Source organism: Neopsephotus bourkii, unplaced genomic scaffold (genome assembly GCF_033783945.1).
Source record: "Neopsephotus bourkii isolate Nb327-2 ecotype Australia unplaced genomic scaffold, CSIRO-AGI_Nbou_v1 NB_663, whole genome shotgun sequence".
NCBI classification, from domain to species: Eukaryota; Metazoa; Chordata; class Aves; order Psittaciformes; family Psittacidae; genus Neopsephotus; species Neopsephotus bourkii.
The window spans coordinates 1248848-1269476 of NW_026901162.1; the positions used below are offsets into that span (position 1 = coordinate 1248848).

The 20629-nt window shown below is 39.5% G+C and overlaps 1 protein-coding gene across 9 annotated transcripts in view; it reads left to right on the forward strand.

The window, feature by feature from the left end:
- FNDC3A (fibronectin type III domain containing 3A) overlaps positions 1-20629 on the forward strand; it is a 116601-nt gene that overhangs the window by 45505 nt on the left and 50467 nt on the right. For 5 of the 9 annotated variants that reach the window (XM_061353101.1, XM_061353100.1, XM_061353102.1 and 2 more), the window contains one exon: positions 19868-19944. The exons of 2 other annotated variants lie outside the window; for them this stretch is intronic. In XM_061353101.1, the coding sequence (XP_061209085.1) occupies positions 19868-19944 (77 nt within the window). 2 more of the 9 variants (XM_061353105.1, XM_061353104.1) reach the window with 2 other exon arrangements.

Sequence of the window (20629 nt, forward strand, 5' to 3'; positions counted from 1 at the left end):
AGTAATGAAAACTTAAAGCACCAGTTAGTAGAGAAGTACATGGTGTTTTTTTCTGTGAGCTAAGCTTCTGAAGAAAAGTCTGCATTTATACAGAGGTCTCTGTTTACAGGTGATCTGTAAAGCTTCAACTGTTTGGAAACTGAGAAGTGGCTTCTTAATGTAGAGCTCTTCCATGGCAGTTAAAATTGGGTGAAAAGGCTTTTAAGATTATTTCCTGTGTTTAAATCCAGCAGTGGTTTGTGAAGGGACCTTTACTCCTTGGTGAATCACATTTCTTTATTCTGGTGGAGTTTTAATGACTTAAAATAAGTCGTGTATTTTAATCTCGGTGTCTTACATTTATATTTCTATAAAATAAGAAGCTGCTTTATATTTCTGTAGTTAGCAATCCTGGATCTTGGTTGCTTTTCCATTGTACGTATTTTAACTTTAAATACAGCTTAAGTGAGCTGTATTTAATTTATAAATGGCCTTTCTTCTGTTTTTATAAAATATTTCCTTTGGTTGCATAGTGGTTTGACTTACAGCAATGATTTCAGCTGTTCTTGATGTAACTTCAGTTTAAACCATTTGTCAGTCTCTCGCTTCCCAAAGTATCTTGCTAGATAGATAGGAAGGTATCTGTCTGTGTATCCATGTGTTAGACCAAAATGCTTGTTTTCAGAACAGCTCTTGTCAGTCGATGAAACTGTTCTCACATACTAGAAAGACTTCTGTGGAAACTTTCCTTAAGCCAAAAGCTTCTTCTGTTAAAGGGAAATAATCAGCTACATTACAGTGATTCAGAAAACCTGGTTTGAAATGTATGAATGGGTCTCTTTGTAGAAGTGAATTACTGCAGATCACTCATTCATGAATTCTTCCTATGGCAGAATAAATGAATGAAGATGACTCATCTTGAGCACATTTTATAACAGCCCCAAGTTGCAGCTAAGGGCTATTAAATGTTACTTGACATAGTAAGAGAGACCATGTTCTATGTGTCTCTGCAAAGGAAAATTGCCATTTTCATAATAAAATAAGACAAATTATGTAAATTAGAATGAGTCATAAATACTTCATGCTTTGAAATTAAATGAAATATCAGTATTAAGGTTAGCCTCTGGGATAAAAGTTAAGCACATTTAACCTCCATTTTTTCTCTTTAAAGTAAGGAAAAAAGTACTTCTGAAAATTGTTTTCAAGGAAGTCAAGAGGAGAAGATAATAAATTCCGAGACTACAACAGTGAAACACAAACTCCATTCTAAGATTAACTTGAACTTAGCAACACCAACTTCTGGTTTGGAAGTGGCCTTCAATATGCACATTTTAGAAGTTGTTTTATAGATGTCTGGTATTTCCAGTTACCAACAGTCAGTCAGTATTGATCAGCTGTGCAGGAGCATGACTGCAGAGGAGACTTGGTTCTCTCCTGTGTTGCAGCAAGATGATAAGAAGATAAAAGTGGCCACAAAGCGTGGTTGTAGCAGCTTGATTTGGAGCTATCTCATTCCAAAATAATTATAAGTAGGAGGTGCTCTTTTTATAGGTTAGAATGGTAAGCAGAGTGCATGAATGCCCTTGCAAATTTTTTTTAACAGACTTGCCCTTCTGCCTTTTACAGGTAGGTTAGCATAAAAGTTGGATGGAGAAATGGCAAATACCCTTCTGGTAAGGTAAAGAAATAGTGATGGATGTAAGCCCTCACTGTAGTTCACGTAGATTGCTCATGCGTTGCTTTTGACATGTAGGAGAGATCTAGTCCGTAATTCAAGTACTATTGGCAGGTAAAACTTGCCTCTAAGCCCTGCTACTGCAACTTTTCTAGTGCTACTGCTGGGACTGTGCTGAATTATAGCTAGCTTGGGTATATCTAATTGATTCTGGAGTTCTTTTTGTTGTAGAGCACAGGCAGTCTTCACTCGTTTCAAGACTATCTCTCAAATTTGTTTTACTAACTCAAATCTTGGAAAGTGGGACAAAACAAGGTCACTCCCCTGACCAGAATAAAACATAGCAATCCAGAGTTTGTTGTTTATATCTGTCTCTGCTCTGAGACTGCCCATGAGAATTAGCCTCATAACAGAGCTCCCTCAGCCTTCTCTGAGAGCTGCCTGACCTTCTCCATTAAGTCTGATAATTGACCAGGTCTTGGTGGTCCCAGTCTCCAGCCCTTAAAAAGTCAGTCAGGGATGGTGCAAGAAGCTGTTGCTGGAAAAGCTTACTTTATCACATTGCTTTTCTGCCAAGAGCAGCTCACGTTACTGCTATGCCCACTTTTCTAGGATTATAAATACTAGATTTCTAAAACATGTTATTCCCAGAAAAAAACTAAATTTGACAAAAGTTTTATTAAAAAGAAAACTAGACCTGTTTTATTACCCTCTGCAGCAGCAAATTAAAAACAAACACAATAAAAACCAGATAAAAAATGAAATGCATTAATTCACATCTCTTTCACAGTGTTGATTGTAGTGTGGTTTAGGGAAAATTTAATTTTCCTGTCATTGATTTCAGTTTAAAATGTGTTAATATCTTTATATAGAGAAAACGTTTGCCTTGGTTATTTTCTCATTCTTCTATTAGATACTTTTCTAATTTTTATTGTATCTTATTTCACACATTGTGAAATATGAATGAGTTCATAACTTACTATATTCATTGTAAGGAGTTCAGTCCAGTTCTCCTTTTCTTGTCTTGTTTTTCTGTATATTCTGAGGAGTTCATATTCCCTTGTATCTTCTCTAATCTCCTCTATTCCCTCTTCATGACACTGCACGTTCCACACTGCAAACCCAGCCTGACTGTAGGAATGTTCTGGAGACATTCATTTGAAATATCAGTGCTTCAGCTGCATACTGAAGACATCTAATTTTAGGTGTCTAAATGTGTATTTCTATATGTGGACTTGGATCTAAGCTCCCATTATAACTAGTGAAGATTTAGTCACTAGCTGTAGTACAGGCAGTGCTTTTCAGCTGGCATCAGTTTGAACTGAGCAGCTCTTCAGGCTCCACTGTCTGTACTGCCTGGATCTCCACTTGCTATAATGGGAGTTTGAAGTCCTAACTTGCATGCAGACACATAATTTTAGATACCTAAATGAGATGTCTCCATTCTGGAGCTAAGCCTGGCTATATTAAGCTGAAATAAGTAAGGCTTACATCCTGAAAACACCTAATTTGAGTGGTTTCACAGTTGTACCCAAGACCCTTGTCTGTCCTCAAGCACTTGAACTCTTTGAACTCATCCAATTCAGTGAGCATCTAGCATCTCACACTTTACAAGGGTGGTACCAGTACTTGGAGGTTCATGTTGGGAATGGAGTTACAGCCCTAAGTTGCAGGTAAAGAATGCCCCTAAAACTTGGTTTCCATGGCTGTAGTCAGTTATGTCTAGCCCATGAGGCTGTGAAGGATTAGTTCAAACTGCTGAGATTCAGATGCTACTATGGGCTGAGCCTGGAATTAGTTGGATGAATCTTGTAGGAAGCATGTTAAGCTTGACACGTCTGCTTCTGGCAATATTATAGTAGTCCCCTGGCATTGCAGTCAGTTCATCTGATTTCTTTTCTGACTATGCTCTTGATGAGAAAGAAATAGCCCTGTGTTATTTGCTTTATGGGGGGAAACGGAAAAGGGGAAGTTTATGTAGGATCTCTTCTTGGTTTCTAATGTAAGTAGAAAGTTTGTCTAATTTAAGTAGTTAGCAGTTTGAACTGAATCAAAGATAAGAGATGCTGGCAGAAGAGTTTGAAAAAGATTTAGTTATTATTTTCACTTAATATCCTAATGTTTAGAATAACTTATAATAGCTCATGATGAAAATCATGAATTATGAGATCATTTTCTGTTTCTTAATTGGATGCAATTTGGTTGATTGAAATAATAAAGTTCACTAAGATTGCTAACTTATTTCATTAAACAGAGAAAAAAGTTTCTCAATTTTATTATCTAATTCTTTAAATGGTGCTTTTATAGAAACTATGTTTTTAAGTAGGCTTTGCACTGGAAGGCTAGAACTTTGTGCATAAAGGACTTTTTGTTACATTCTCTTTCACCTCATGTACGGTATGAATACATCCTGGTGTGTCATCTGTTGGGAAAAGCTGCAGATTGTTAGGCAAGGCCCCAGGAAATTTCCTTATAGTTCCACCCTGTAAGATTCAAGTCATAGTGCTGCATTGTTAATGTATAGCTGTAGCTGTGACAGTATTTAGATTTCTGCCAAAGAATTACTGTTTACAAAGAAATAGCTTTGAATTAATTTTTATTTACTCTTGTTCTATTTGTACTCCACAAAGTAGTTGTGGCTGCTTTATCTTGTGGACCTCTGTCAGGCATGTGGTGGCTGTGAAGGGTGGAAGACAGCCTTGGAAGGAAACCAAAGTCTTTTGAGGCTGTGGAGCACCTCTCCCGGCCATTATTTTTCCAGAACTCCTCAAGGCAGAGCAAGTTCCCCATTTACACCCAGACTGCCGCAGCCACGCCAGCATCTTACAGGACCTGACATTACACTGTCTCCATGCTTCCTCCATTGATGCTAAAAGTCGTTTTGGAGACAGAGGGCCCCAAGGTAGCAACAGAAAGAGACCATGAGGTTAGTCTCCCTTTCCTTCATTTTCACCTGAGCAAGGCTACTGTGTTTTCTGCACAGGTCCAGGTACACTTTTGCCAGAATGTAATTTTTAACTGAATGTTGCAACTCTGAATCCAGGGATTTTTATTTTTTTTTTTGTTCTGTTTTTGGGTTTTTTGGTGTTTTGTTTAGTTGGTTGGTTGGGTTGGTTTGTTGTTTTGTTTTTTCTAATGGAAGAATCAGCAGCACATGGCTGCATAGATATGGCTGTGCATATGTTATCAGTAGTACATGATAATAGTCTTTTTTTTTTTGACTGACTGTTAAATGACTGAGTTTTTGTCAGTTTGCATGACTTACATGATCATGACACTCTTCAACTTCATTAAAATAATGATAATATATCTTCACTTCCCCTTCCTCCTTCTGCAGACATGCAGCAATCTGTTTTACATCTGAAGCAGTTTATAATCCAAATGAAGGAAAGGAAGAAGAGGAAAACGATAACAAGGTCATTACAAACATATAGGCTAGCTGTGCACAAATATAAACAGCTTCTGTGTAATGAGAGTTAAAGACCAATTGCAAGCATGTAAATTCTGCCACTTAAAGCCATTAAGAAACAGTGTAATTACATGGGGTTGCAAACAAAGTTGGAAGGACCAGATTAACTTGTAGTAAATACAGCTATCCGCAGTGCTGTTCTTGTTTTGTTTTTGCCAAAGAGAAGCTCTTTCTCACGCTGCAAAGGGCTTTCTACTTGTCCTTCTGGAAAATGCAGTTGTCTGGAGTAGGTGCCCTAGGACAGCATCTAAAGAGCCTCAGATCTTTTCAAGTGATTGTATGGCACCCAGTAACTTTCAGATGGGTGTCAAGTTAATGAATGGTATTAGCACTACTAGAGAAGCTGACTTACACCTTTCTTCTCATTTGATTAATAGCTATTCTGTAAGTATATGGTTTATCTCCTGTGCCTGTTCCCAATTTGTTTTTCCAGTAGCCTATTCTCCAGCAATTTCACTTATACTTTCCCTTTGGTGCTTTACGCATGTGCCATCACCATAAATACTGCGTATATTGTGTTTCCCTTGGACGATCAGTTGTATTCAAAGGTAGAACGGATGTTCCCTCCAAGGCACCCAAAGAAAGAGCTGCTATAAGAACTATAAATGCCAAACTGATAGTCTATATTATTGCTTCATTAATAATCTTAGAAGGAATTAATATGGAATTGTAGTTTCAATAAGATGTAAGTTACTGTGAGTGGGATCATAAGTAGGCTTCATGATGACCTCTTCATAATGAAGTGTTGCAACAACCCTAGAAAAATCTTACAAAATATGGACAAGTCATTTGAAGTAGGAGGACTGTGCTGAGCAAAGACCACAACAGGACTGTGGGCTGAGACAGAGTCCCTAACTAGGGAAAGCCTGGTTCCAAAAACAATCTAAAAAAGCAAACCAAACTACTACAGCGTGTGGAAACAATCAAATTCCTAGGAAGACAGCAGGGAAAGAACTATTAGCTCCTGGAGCTGTAACTTAATGATACTGCAGCCTTCTAAGAATCAAAATGTAAGTTAAAGATGACAGATAGAGAAAGATGAGCCTATGGAGAGTTGTCAGCCTTTCTCCTTTTCTCTGTTCTTCCCCTAAGTTGCATTTAAGATTAGTCTCTTGAAAGAGGGCATCTAGGTGAAGTGCTACTGTGTTACATCTTCAGTTGCTATAGCCTTGAAGAGGTTGTGCTCTGAAAGGCACTGTATTCTTGGCAGAGTTAGAGTGTTATGATTTATGCAGCCAGAAGACATCCCAGTAACTTCTTAAGTAATACGGAGATATTTAGAAAATTATGTGAAATATACTGAAGTTTGCGTTTATTTTTACTTTTTATTAGGTTTTCCATATATTTTGTTTCTTGTTTGGTGGTCAGGCACAGAATTGTTTTGTTCTGTTTTTTAAAAATTAAAAAGTTTAATCTTACCTAGCTTTTAAATTCACTTAAATCTGAAATTATAGCTGACTTCCTACTCTTATTTTTCAGAAGACAATACATAAAAATTAAGCTGTCTTTCAGACAGATCCTTGGACTGTCTAAAGGCCAGGATGCATTTGGGAATTTTCAGACAGATCCTTGGAGTGCCTAAAGGCCAAGATGGGTTTGGGAATTTGAGAAGATAAACTTTTTTCTTTTTTTTTTTTTTAAAGAGATTTTTGTTTTCTTCCCCCCTGAATTTGATAGTAGGGGGTCAAAAGCAGAATGAGTGCACTCTGTAGTGTGACATTACTGGCAGTACCGTTTTGGGGAGCGTCTGGTGACTAAGCAATGCATCAATGAGTGAAAAAATTTGGTAAGTTACAAGGACAGTCTGAGCAACTGGAACCAGTTAAAGTTCTTCCAGCATGAATGAGTTTTAAAAATCATCTGCTAAGAGAGCTGAAAAATAGAAGTGCATGTTAGCAAATGCTGAAGAGAGATACAGAGGGCTGGCTTGTATGAGCCTAACTTCCAGTCATTTCCCTGACTTGCAAAGCAAATGGATACAAGGGGACTGCTAAATACGAGGTTCTGAGATTGACTGTTGACAGTTTGATCACTTTTTACTGTGGATTTCTGGCCCATGTGTAATAGAAGAGTGCTGTTCTGCACAGGTTGTAAATCTGACATGATATGTATGTATTTGCAAAAGGTCTGTTTTTATGCCTACTACAAGTAAACAATAAAACCTACAAGTAGCTTTTATGCTTACTACACCCTTCTAATTCTTGCTCAAAGAAAGATTGCATTAGGATGAGGAGAATGTACCTTGAAAATACCCTATCTTTTCTCTTAATTACACTATATGCATTCCCAAGTTTCTTTGCATTCCTTTCCAGCAAAGGCATGACATATACAAGACCAGGAATCTTATTCATATGCCCACAGAGCTCTATCTGTAGGTTTTTAACTCAGTTCATCCTCTTGCAGGTCTTTAAAATACCATCCACAGCACTGATTTGCCCATAATAGCCTTCCAACTGCAGATTATAGTAGGATTTCAATATGTTGTTGTTTTGTTTTTCAGTTACTGAGCCTTGTCCTCTCCTCTGAAAAACAAGTCTGTTATTTCTGATGGGAAAGAATCTAGTCTCATGTTGGTGACAGTAGTTAAATAGAAGGATGTTGGGTTTTGTAAGGGTGGGGTTATTTTTCAGAAGCACGTAAATGTACATCGCTGGATCATCTTGTGCTGCTGGGTCTGGACAAGTAGTACATTCACAGGTAAACATTTCTGCACAGCTTCAGAGGGCTGGACAGAGGTCTGAAGTACTTGGGAACGTGACACATAGAAAAAGAGGCTGAATGTCAGGTAAGGTTAAGTCTATATAGCTTTGGGGACATGAAGGCAAGTGGGAAGTAAATAGGAGGACTAGAGAATAAAGGTCTAAAGAATTGCAGGTATGCTATGGAGTCTTGAGGCCATATACCTGCACGTTGCCAGTCTCTGAGCTGCAAAATTCAAAGCATAGAAGAGTAGGTTTTGAGCTCTACTTTTAAAGAGCTTTGACAGAGTCAATATAACTTACTGTTTTGGGGTTTGGGGGGTTTTGGTTTTGGTTTTGTTTTCTTCTAAACGGTGGATGAAATAGGAAATAGGAATTGAATGGTGAAGCATGATGCACAGCTAGCCTAGAGTGTAACTATATCCCTTAATCACTCGGTAACCAATGCACTTGGATATCTTTGAGCTATCAAAATACTTTATAAATACTTGGCATTTCAGCAAAGCTGATCATCCAAACAGCACTAATGGCATAGGAAATCTGTATTCCAGAAGTGGTAAAAGATCAAAAAGAACATACCTTAACTGTCTAAGGGAGTGTTGTTTAATGGTATCTCTGAACTGGGTGTATTTCAGTTATATACAATGCAAGGCCATGCATCGGACTAATAAATTATAGATGGGGATCTCCTCACTTGAAACTTGAGGAGGAGGAAGCAGGCAAGCTGTTTCACTTACAAGATGAGTATGATCTCCAGTATAATATATCTGTGAAGGTTGCTGTGACCATAAAATGCATCAGGGCAGTTGTTGCTAGTATGGCTTGGAATGTTTATCAGAATTCTGCAGAGACTTCAAATGTAACTTGATAATTCATGTTTACAAAAGATGTTTCCAGGTGTAGAAGAGAGCTATTGAGATACTTAGGAGAATGAGGAGCCTGTAGAAGAGCTTAGTTGGTTTGGCTAAAAATGAGTTTTGACCAGAACAGGTAAGTGAACACTTAGGGATAAAAAAAGAAATAGTTAATGCCAGAGCTGGTTTAGAGCCCAGCTGGATGTCAGATGGCTGTGAATAACTTTTATCTGATTACAACAAATCTCCTGGCTACATAGGAGAGTGGGTACTATGGAACTGCACTCCAGTGAGAGATGTATGTGTAAAAACTGACTGTTTCAAGATCAGTCTTGATGCTTTTACAAAGAATCCATTTATGATGGATCTTGATACACGATAAAGGGAGAGAGGAATGGAGCTGCAATTGCAGGTGAGTAGCCTTGATTCATGAGGTCTTTTTCATTCCTTGGGCCCTGATGGTCTAGCAAGAGAGTTTAGATCTGCATCTAGGCAGCAGTGAAGCAATAAAAAGATTTCTGCACAAAGGACACCCTTACTTTCCAGCTTTTGCGTGATTTTCTTGTCTCAGCTCCTTAGTAGAGGGATAGATTGATCCATACATAATGTATGGTAAGGAGCTCTACTGTATGCATGTGTCTTTTGCCTTCTGGTTTGGAATGACAACTTTCATATGACTGAGCCAACTTAGTTGTTTCATCCCTGGCCTCTTGTTTGGCACAGGTAAGTAGATTCCTTACATATTTCTTTCTGGCTCTGAGTTCATTTTGACTGCCAAAGCAGTGGGTACGTTACTTTCTAAAACGTATTTGGTTACAGAGCAAATTGAATTTGAAGAGAACACTGCAATGGCATAGGCTTATCTTTGTGTCTGAACCCTGCTGACTGCTTTACCATACACCTATTTTTTCTGGTAATACATATTTATTAACATCATTGAAAGCTTTTTATCAAAAACAACCTTTGTCATAGATGCTCTTAACGTTTGATACCTTCCCTGTGCAGTAACTTGCTTGAGATCTTGAAAAAATAATTCCTTGTTGAAGGGATCTGTAAAGAGTTCATTGTGGAGAATCAAGGAGCCTTTGTCACATAAACATCGAAAAGACCAAATCTTAAATTTTAAATCCTAAAATGAATTTAAAAGATTTAAATGAAATTTTTAAAAGCCTTTATTAGTTAGCCTGTGATGAGGTGGTTTCTTTTGGGGTGCTTTTTTCTTGTGTGTGTGTGTGGTTGGGTTTTTTTGTTGTCTGTTGGGGGGCGTGTTTTTTTTTTGCTAACAGACCCTGAAAAACGCTTCTGAATCACCTTCAACAAAAATGTGAGGTTTCAGTGGGAATTTCAGGTGTTTAGTGATCTGTATAATAGTTGCAGGTAGCAACATGGTGCCTTTCTGTGCTGCTGCTGAGTCTGACAGAGAACATCAGTTCTTTTTTATTTGTAATTTTGGGTTGATTTGGGACCGAATTCCTGCAAATTTTTTTGAGCATGAAAATTCTTATGTGTTGACCCTTAAGTCATTAGCAGAATCAGAAGTCTGAATGTAAATGTTTAAGTATTTGTCGTGTCAGCTGCAATGTTGTTAAGAATTTTCAAGATCAGTGGATTTTCAGTCAAACTTTTTCCCCACTGTCCTCAGAGCACCCCTTCTTTTAGCTGCATTCATAGGCTTGTCGTGTTATCAGTGAAGAGACAAAGTATGTCTGTGCAACTAACTGTAATCAAAAGGGGTCATGTTCAGAGTGTTTGGATTCTACCACAGTTGTAACTTCAGAAGCTTTTAGCTGCAGAAGTTTCAGGTATAGCCCAGGTCACTCATCAAAAAATGGCCTAATCCTAGCATGTACATTGAATTTATTGCTTCTCCTATTTTGACCATGGAATTCCCTAATGCCTGTAATAGAATAAAACATCAGTCTGCAGGGGGGGCAATTAGAAGCTGCCCCCATCAAAGACATGCCAGAGCAGAGGCAATATAGAGACAGTACATAAATGTTGCCTTTCTCTGTCTTCAGAAAGAAAGGCTACTTGTTTACTTGGGCTATATTAACTTTATCATAGAAACATAGAGTGGTTTGGGTTGGAAGGGGCTTTAAAGTTCCAGCCCCCCTCCTACAAGAAACCTTCCACTAGACCAGGTTGCTCAAAGCCCTGTCCAACCTGCCCTTGAAGACTGCCAGGGATGGGGCATTCACAACTTCTCTGGGCAACCTGTTCCAGTGCCTCACCACCCTCTTAATGAAGATTTATCCCAAAGTGCAAACAGTGTGAGGAAATTGGTTAAAGCAATCACCCAGAGTCGAGGAGATCAGAGGTTTTTAGCTCTACAAAGAGTGAAAACTTGTAGCTCCCCAGTTCCAGCAGAGTCCCCTCACCACCAGCCTCTGGAGCATTCTGAGTTTAGGCTTTTCTCCATGTTGCCTTTTGGAGGTAGGGCATCTTCACCTTCAAAAAAAATGTAAGATTCTAGAGGGGAAACTACATGGGAAAGAAATCTACCTTTTTCTATTGATGTAATAGAGATTCCTGTAAGATTTAGCTGAAGTCCTGGGTTCTGATTACCATTTTAAAGGCTAGCTCTGTATTTTCCATTTAGAAGCTCATGGATTAAAGGAGTTAAGCACCATTAGCATGGACAGAAGCTTAGTGTGTTTCATTACAGTTTCTGGAGGCCCATCTTCAGCAGAGCTGACCCAGGTTATTCTGTAGTGTGCTGTTTACAGGACTTCTGTACACAGGAACAAGTTGTGGGGTTAATCTGCTTCAGCGTAGTGCAGAATTTAGCCTACTTTCTAACTGAACATGAAGACCTCCTTTTCTTGATAGTAGGAATCTACTCTCAGAAAACTTCATGTACTTTACTGAAATTGGACAGAAGAGTGACTAAAGCAGGCCTGAACTACATACCTGCTTGAGGACACGCTGTCTGTGCTTAATGACTTGTGTCATCTGGTATGAGGTGGCTCCCCAATAAATGTGCAGAAGCACAGAGCCGTCCTCTGGAGGCAGCCAGTGAATCACCCTGCTGAAGCCAAGTGTTTGCTTTAGATGCTGCGAAGTGTAAGGTGTGTAACATCAGATGTTTTCAGTTTGCTCTTTTTTGTCATGTGATGGTTGTATAACTTGCCTAGAGCTTGTTCCATACAGTTTGTGTCATGACAGGAGGATTTTGCATTTCCAAATGTCACCTTTTGAATTGTCAGCTTCAGGGACTGTTTTCTTCACTCGTGATTTGAAACAATGTGTAATAAAGCATTACTTCAAATTTTATTTCATAGTTTAGAAACCTGCGTCTGAACGTTTGTGGAACTGCAATGTTGGTAGAATCTTTGTTGTTGGACTCAAGTGAATGCCTCTAATGTAGGCATAAAAATAATTGTATGCAGCGAGTCTGAAGAGAGGATTTCCTGTAGGACTGAATTCTCTTTCCAGTTCTGTGTATTGCTACAGAAGATTTTGTCATCTGACCAGAACAGCACACTCCCCTAATGCAAGAACTACATTTAAGAGAGTAACATTGCAGTGGGACAGAGCTGCTGGGTGTGATGGTTTGTTTCTTTAAATTCAGGAGTTATCATTAACCATTTACCTTTACTTAAGAACAAGATTTAGCCCTTGTTTTGCACCCTAGAACTCTAGTTGTGGAGCAAATGTCATTCTAGATTTACCTAGTTTTCCCTCTACTGCTAAATCATGTAGATTTACATGGATTATGGAACCTGGATTATGGGACTCCTGGAAGGCTGACACACATCATGTCCGCTAACTTAGTTTTATGTCTTCTGGTTAGGAATGACCATTTCCAAATTGGTCTCCTTAAAGAAAAAATTGTGTGGTATTTAGTTTAGACTCTGCAGTGCTATATGGCAAAAATAAAATCTGATTAGAAAACCACAAATTCTAGTGGTAGCAACTGTTAGATGACTAAACTGTAGTTTATCCTGAATATTGTGAATCAAATGGAACATGATTAAGCAGTATGCACAACTATTAAATATTAGTCTGAAAAAGTTACGGATCAGTACTGCTCACCATAAGTGCCAGGAAATGAGGCTCTCCTTGAGGAAAAGACTGAGCAAATATGGGATGCAGTTAGATTAGAACAAGTGCAGCGTATTTTTCCTGCAAACACATTTTCATCTGTGCTTCTCTGTGTTAATAATAGTATATCACATTTGATTCACTTTGAAATGCAGTGATGTATGGTTCACCTGATTTTTAAATTGGAAGACTATAAGAGAGTGAAAATAATTTTTTGACACAACTCTTCCACATACTTCCTAAGTAATTACCCAGAGTCTAAACCTAAACCAGCAAATGAAATGGAGCAATTCAACGATCTCGGCTGCACGGTACAAAGTCCATATTGTATTTCTGCATTAACGTCTTTGATTCATTGGTTCTTTTTTTCATTGAAGTAAAATAGAGTTATCATCGTGCCACACAGTTGCGTCGGACAGAATGTGTAAAAACTTCTTATTGTTGTAGTACCTCAAAAGACTGAAATCATCCTTCTGCAACCTCCCAAGTGTAACTTCATGAAGTTTGCATTGTTCAAAGGCATGGGCTTGCAGTCTATTTTAATCGCAAAACTGCACCATGGTCATTGTTTAGAACCAGGTGACATGAAAGCACATTTAACATCTGAACATTGAAACTATTGTCACCTTTTTCCTTTGAAAGTACACGACGCCATTATAAAAGAAAACCGATAGCTGCATTAATGATAAAGTGCTACGGGAACCTGTCATCTCTGCACTTTGCCTGTGAGAAGGGATTTCACATCCTTTTTTTTTTTTTTTCCTGAATATGTATGTACGGTTTCATGGGAACGATCAGGATCTCATTAGGATGTAATCTTTAGAAGTTACGTTTCATACCTCCCCCCCCCCACCCCTTATCCATTGTTCCAAAGTCTCTGTGAATGAAACTGATGCTTTTCCCCTCTGCTTTTGAATGGAACTATGTGAATGTTTTACCTTCAGTTTTGCCTTCTGCTCACCAGCCTGCAGTCTACTGATAGATTATTTTTTTTTGCCAATTAATATATTTAAAATGATGTTGCAGCATTGTCAGCTGCTGTTCCCCAGGCTTGATGGCAAAAGTAGATGGATGAATTTGAAGCATAAGGAATATGTTAAATGGAAAGCATTGCAAACTGAAGTCTTCTGATTGCCTGTGTCCTTGCAGTGTTCACGGTTCACAGTTCTTTCTTGTGCCTCTTGGCCAGCTCAGGCCTAACAGTAAGTTCTGTGTCTGATTTTCTTTTTTTGTTACTACTTGTTTAGATTACATTACACCTAGTAAATGTAAAGCAGCTGATGCTTTGTGGTTATTTTTTAATGCCTGTTAACCCTGAAGTACTAATTTGGTAGTATTTTCCAGGCACAGCTTGCAAGACAAATGTAGACCAACTGGTGGTGTTGGTTGTTACTGTTTTTTGTAATTAACTGTAGCTGCTGGGCGCCCAAAATAAAACTTTGAAGTCTTGGTCATTATGTAAAAGACAGAGTGGTGCAACTGTTTGTGGCATCAGGGGCTATTGATTCACTGCAGCCCATCAGTGTTGGAGGGGTGTGCTGCTACGTCAGCTGTGCGCTCTATTGTTTCACCTGCTGTGGCCTTTGTGTTTGACCCTGTCAGTGCTTGCGTCAGTGATGCATATCATTGCCTGTGTGATGTCAAAGTGTGGGTGTACGGATATAGAGCCATAGTTAACCTAATGTGCTGCAGTAAATCCTGAATGCTGTTTCCTCCTGGGGATAACAGTGATTCATCGCCGTTCACATTAGACTAATGCTAAGTATAGCAGTGCTCATGAGCCGCAGTATCCACATAAATTAGTATCAAAGTCATTGCAGTTTTCTAAACGTGATTTTAGAAAGTGTTTGGAACCAGGCCTGTTGGTGGGCCTCCTTTCTTGGGCATAAACTGATTAGCAGTTCAGCTGAAGGTAAATCCTATGGAAGGATTGGGCTAAAGTAATCCTTTAGAATTTAGTTATGCTAATTAACGTAAAAACCTGGAGGCTTTGGGCCACGCCAGCCAATGACAATGGTCAACGTACAGCAAAGGCCAGAGCAGGAGGCCTGCGACACGGCTGAGGAATCCCTCCCGGGCACCCGCCGCTCAGCCCCTGTCAGCCCAGGCCGCGTCCCGCTTGTGCCGCCTGCCAGCTGGCGCGGGGCCCGGCCGCGGCCTGGCAGGGCGGAGCGCGGCGGAGCGGAGCGGGCCTTGGGGCGGGGTGGGGCGGAGCGCAGCGGAGCGGGCAGCCGCGCACCTGAGGGAACCGCCCCGCCCGCTGCCACCGCCCCGCCTGCCGCGGCGCGCCGGGGAGCTCCCGCCGGCGGGCCCGGCCCGGTCCGGCCCGAAATGAGCGGTAAGGTGTCCCGGCCGCCCAGCGAGCTCTCCGCGGTAAAGCACAGAAGCTGCAGCGCAGGGCGCGGCAGGCAGGCAGCCCCTGCGGCTGGCGTTTGTGCGGCAGTGGCGGACGGGGGAGAGCTGTTGTGGTTGGGAAACAAATGCGGGGAACCTGAGCAGTGCTGAGCCCCTCTCCGGGTGATGGGCGGCTGCGGAGGGAGCGGGCAGCCCGGGCGCTGGGCGGCCATTCCGAGGGAGCTGGGGTGTTGGCAGAGCCGGGCTCTGGGCGTCGGTGCCCCGGAAGCGCATCCGCGAGTGCGGGCTTCGAGCGCCGTATCAGCGCTGGAGCGCCGGGTGTCCGCCGTGCCGGAGTGCTGCGGGAGACCTGGAATGGGGCAATGCCACTAGGCAGGATAGAGAGAAATCCTACATCCGTTAGGAGAGCCGTAGTGGTATCCTCCCATTTTCAGGTGTTCTGTGTTCAGATGAGCTTGTCACGGCCGCAATGACAAGCAGTTAATTTTGCCACACGTTTATGGTAGCTGTAATGAGGTTTTTACAGTCTGCTCGAATAATCGTGTTAAATTTGCTGGATTTCTTTTATAATTTCCCGTTTAAGGGCACAAGTTTCATGTGCTCTTTGAGAGGCACCTAGGTTTTTTTCTGTTTGTGTGTGTGTGTGTGGTGGTGTTTTTTAAGACAAAGTGCATGGCAAGTTTTCTCTTTACTAGTAGTGAAATAGTAAATGTCAGGACAATGTAATAAACTGGAAGTGTGGTGAAACATCTGCTTCTTGGGTTTGGTTGAGTTAAATAAACCTTTAATGTGTTTGATGAGTCATTTGTCAAGAATAATGTGTAAAGCACAGTGATGTGTTTATTTTCTGGCCCACAATACCTCTCTACTCCTTATTACATAAGAGAATTGTATACCTCAGAGGATATGGAAGATTTGAGACCTCTTGGAATCACAGAATGGTTTAGGTTGGAAGGAGCATTAAAGATTATCCAGTTCTAACTCCCCCTTGCCATGTGCAGGGGCCTTCCACTAGATCAGGTTGTTCAAGGCCCTGTCCAACTTTACCTCAGATCATTAGCATTCATAATACAGTGCTTTGGCTGAAGCCAGTCCCATTTATGTCCACTATAGAAAATTAGATGTTTGATTAACATATATGCTGATGTTGTTGTTTGCTGGTATTTTACAATCAGTCTTGCATTATGGCAGAAAACACTGGCTTTGTCATGCACCACGCTAGCCAGTACCTGAAAGCATGAAGATTCCTCTTGCAGTGTATTTCACTGAAGTAGAGTTGTTTTTAAAAGGAAAAAGTACCTGCTTTTATAGCATATTATTAGCATTCCTCTTTAGATACGGGAAAGCTTTTTTAAAGATTTTTTTGTAGGTAGTAATACGCTTTCTGTCGAGAAATCAGTAATTTCAGTGTAAACACCCTGTGTTCTTTAAAACATACAAAGTCTCCCAACTTTTTTCCACACTTTTCCTTTTCTTGAATGTTCCTTTGCAATCTGACTTCATTCCACAGCTAGTTGGAAATCCAATCAAAGCAGATTAGCGTCCACAGTTACATCTTGAATATTAAAAATACATTTTCTTTAATTCTGGATCTTTAAAGTGTTCAGGATGGGATGCAAGTTTACAAACTGCTAATTTGACTCTGTGGTAACACTGCAGTAACTTCAGGTTCATACATTGCCTGTATATCTTTTGCGACCGCTAGGTTATGGGTATACTGGAAATGGGTTTGTGCATCAACCTTTGTACTGGATTGAAGATAACTGCTTTTTTGTTTGCTTGTTAGAGAGATAAAAGCACTAAATAAATAAGCTTTAAAAAGACTGTTAAACAATATTCTTCAGATGTCTAAAGCAAAACAAAACAAAAAAGCCAAATATACTTCAGTAAATATACAGCAGTTCAGCAAGAAACAGGCTGTTCATGTTAGAGTTCCTGCATCTCCCAAGGACATTGAGTTTGCTGTAGAAAAGTTCAAGTAACTGGGGTCTTAATTCTGAATTTACCTGAAAATTCTATGGTTTAAAATTGTGAGTTTAATAAAAGTGTTAGTGTTTTGTGTTTGGTACGGAAAAAGTACAAGTAAGCAATGCAACATACAAGCTGTGTAAAGTTCACCTTATGTAAGAATTTAAAACACTATTTGGTTGAGTGGTGACTTACAGTAAGTACGCTGTTGATGTTTTAGAACATATTGTAAGCTAATGCACTGAAGCACTTTCAGCTTCTCTTTTGCTACTTTTCGCTTCACTTTATTTTTACCACCTCATACTCAGCAGAAGCTTTCACTGAAACATTTTTGAGTTTCAGCTGAGCGCAAAGACTTGAAGGAGGTTCAGTTCTCCATTTATAGCTTGCTGTAGTCTTTATATTCTTTGCTGTTACACAGTTCAGTTAATCTTTCAATTAAGACCTTGTTCTTAAAAAGTCTGTTAGTCTTTTTAAGTAGTGCATTTCCAGACTTCTGGATCTTGCTCTAAAGAAGTCCCTAAAGTACATGTAATCAAGCTCAATTGCATGCTGCTTTTTTAAAGAGTGGGTTTTGTTCCTTTTCAATGCTCTTAGCATTCGGACAGGGTTATCTGTATTTCTGTCAAGTTCATACTTACCAGAATGAGGTATGCTATAATCTTAAATACCGTACTGTGCATTTACTTAGTATTTCCTATTTGTAGATCTTAACTGAGTTTATAAAACATTAATGTGGAACTGTGAATGCCCTTTCAGAAGGGCGTTATTGAAACTTCACCAACAGTTGGGTTGGTGTTTTTGGTGGCTTCACTGCACTGACCTAAAAGTTTGGAGAATGGAGTCTGGAGTGTCTAAATACCAACATTATGTGCGTACCACAAAATCTGGTCAGATTCTATTGTGTTTCAGTTTTTCTTTAATAATTAAACTTCAGCAATTGTTTTCTTGTGTATTTTAAACACAAGAATGTACAAACATCTGTAGGCAATCCCCCTTGAAGCCTGTGCCAGTGTGCTTGCTCTGTTAGAGGCCTGTGTCAAATGCTGAAGGGAAGGGTGTAAGGATAGGGCAGGCACACAGAAATAACTTGCTTATTTCTAGCTTTCTGAACCAGAAGTAATGCTTGGTTGGTTTTGTTGGGTTTTTTTTTTAAGCTCTTAACGGATTACCTCTCTCAATTTGTTTAATTTCTTCTGAACCTAACCTTTAACTTTCCACAGTGTTCTTGAAGCAGCAAGTTACATAATTTAACTGTACATTTCATGAGAATTTGCTTTATCTGTTTTAAACCTTCTACCCAGTGATTTAATTTAATATCTCTGGTTCTTTTAGGCAGCTTGTGAGTGTTTTTGTTTGGGGTTTTGTTTGGTCGGCTGGTTTTTAGTGGTCTTTTGCTGTTTCTCTGCTGCCAGCACTTTTACATTTTTACCATCTTCAGGTAGAAGAATACTGGTCTCTTTAATCTTTCCTGATAACTGGTGGAAAGCCACTGTAAACCTCCTTTCCTCTTCTAGTTCTGTGTATTCTTTTTGAAAGGTGGAGACAAACACAGTGCTCTAAGTATCGAGGTACAGCATGGATCTATACCATAGCATAATAGTGTTTTCTGCTTGTTCTCTGCCCTGTTAGTAGTGACTTCTAAGTTCTCTTTTTTCTTTCAACAACACTCAGCTAGAAATACCTTTCCTTAGATACATAGTAATTCCATAATCTTATTTGCAGCTAGTTTATGGCCCATCACTGTAAATACTTCTGTTTTTATCCCGGTGCATTACTTTGCACTTATTGACACTGTTTCTGCTTTTTTATCGTCTGATCATTCAGTATTGTAAGATTATTTGCAGCTCTGACAGCATACCAAAAATTTGTCACTTTGCTGTTTATTTCCTTTTCCAGAAGTTAATGCATTGAACAGGTTCTTGTTTGGGTGCCTGTGGGACTCCTTTGGTCACTCTAGGCACTTTGAAAGCTGATCATTTGCTGCTTCTTATTTCCTATTCTCAAGCCAGTTAGTTATTCATGAAAAGTCATTTTCCCTTTTTAAGTAAAGGCAGCATTGCTACTTCAAGAGTCTTTCAAAAGCTTTTAGAAGAATCCAGTTATGTTGACAGCATCCTTGTGTTCTTTGAAGGTATCAGATATTCCAGGCAGTACTTTATCTACAAATGCCACCTTAAAACGTTCCTGTTGTGTCATATTTGCCTGTCTGCGAACTCTTTTCTTTCTGGTTTGTATGGTATAAGTTTCATCATGGTATCAAAAATGTTCCCATTAGTAGGAGTAGAATTCCTGGTTTGTAATAGCTGGTTTTCCCCTGGGACCTTAAGTTAGTGTCCTGTTTACTACCTCCCACTCCTGTGGCACTGAGACTACTTCAGGTGATAAGACTATAGTAACCAAACAGATATTTTGTAAGCAATTTTCTTTACAACTCTAGTGGAATACTATCTGGTTTCAGCAGTTTGTTTTGAATGTTTTGTTTTGTTTCTGTTTTAAAGTCTCTTCTCGTTTCCTCTCAGGACCCTTCTTTTGCTCTGTCTCCTGTTAAGTTTTGACAGAAACTTCTCTGAGCTTCCTGACAGAGAAGGGAAAAATATCTGCTGGTTAATTTACTTTTTAGTTTTGTTTCTGTTTTTTTCCTAACTGCTTCGTAGGTTTCTAAGAGTGCCCTTTGCTATAATTTTATCTGTGCAGTGCATTGCCTTTGTTTATCCATGTTATCTTGTATGTTTTTCACACAGACTTTGCAGTTCAGTATGTTCTTTCAGCTTTCTCAGATCATTAAATGGTGGTGTACTGAATATTTTTGTAACCAATTTAGGTCCTGCTCAGGTTCCAATGATGTCCCCAAATGGTTCAGTGCCTACTATTTATGTGCCTCCTGGATATGCCCCACAGGTACGTCCCTTCATTTGATTTTTATTCTATTTCTTTTCATGCAAATGATGAGAGTAAAAAACCATAATAGCTAATTCAGTAAGTAGCATTAAGTTTCAGAGTCACTGTGGTTAAGCAAGTATATAATGGGAGATGTCCGTGGTGTCTCTGTCATGGAGGACTTCTCACGCTGTGTATGTGTCTGTTTAGTTGTATATTAACTGCTTATGTGACAATAACAACCGCAGTTCCTTGTTGAGTTCAGGATCCCAATGTACTAGATGTCCTCTGAATATAAACCAGAGTCATGACCCAGATAGCTCATTGTGCAGGACCTGTACTGATTTCTGTGTTAGTGGATGTTTTATCTTGGCATCAATATGTTTTATATAGGTACATAGTTAATGTCTGGTAAGTTCCCTGCAGGTAAGGACTGAAACAAATCAATTAGAAAAAGCATAGCAAACAACATGGAAAAAATGTCAGCTGTCCATTAGGAATAAATCAGCATGTAATGCATACTTTCACAGCTTGTCTTAAAATGGGACTTCCATTTTCTCACTGCAGTGAGATTCCTAATTTAGATGCCTAAATATTGAATGTGAGCTAGATAACCTGGACAAGTCTAGGGGTTAGTAGGTCATACCCAGAAGTTAGAGCAGATGACTACAGCTCTCCATGATGTCCTTCTGATGTTTAAAAAGTT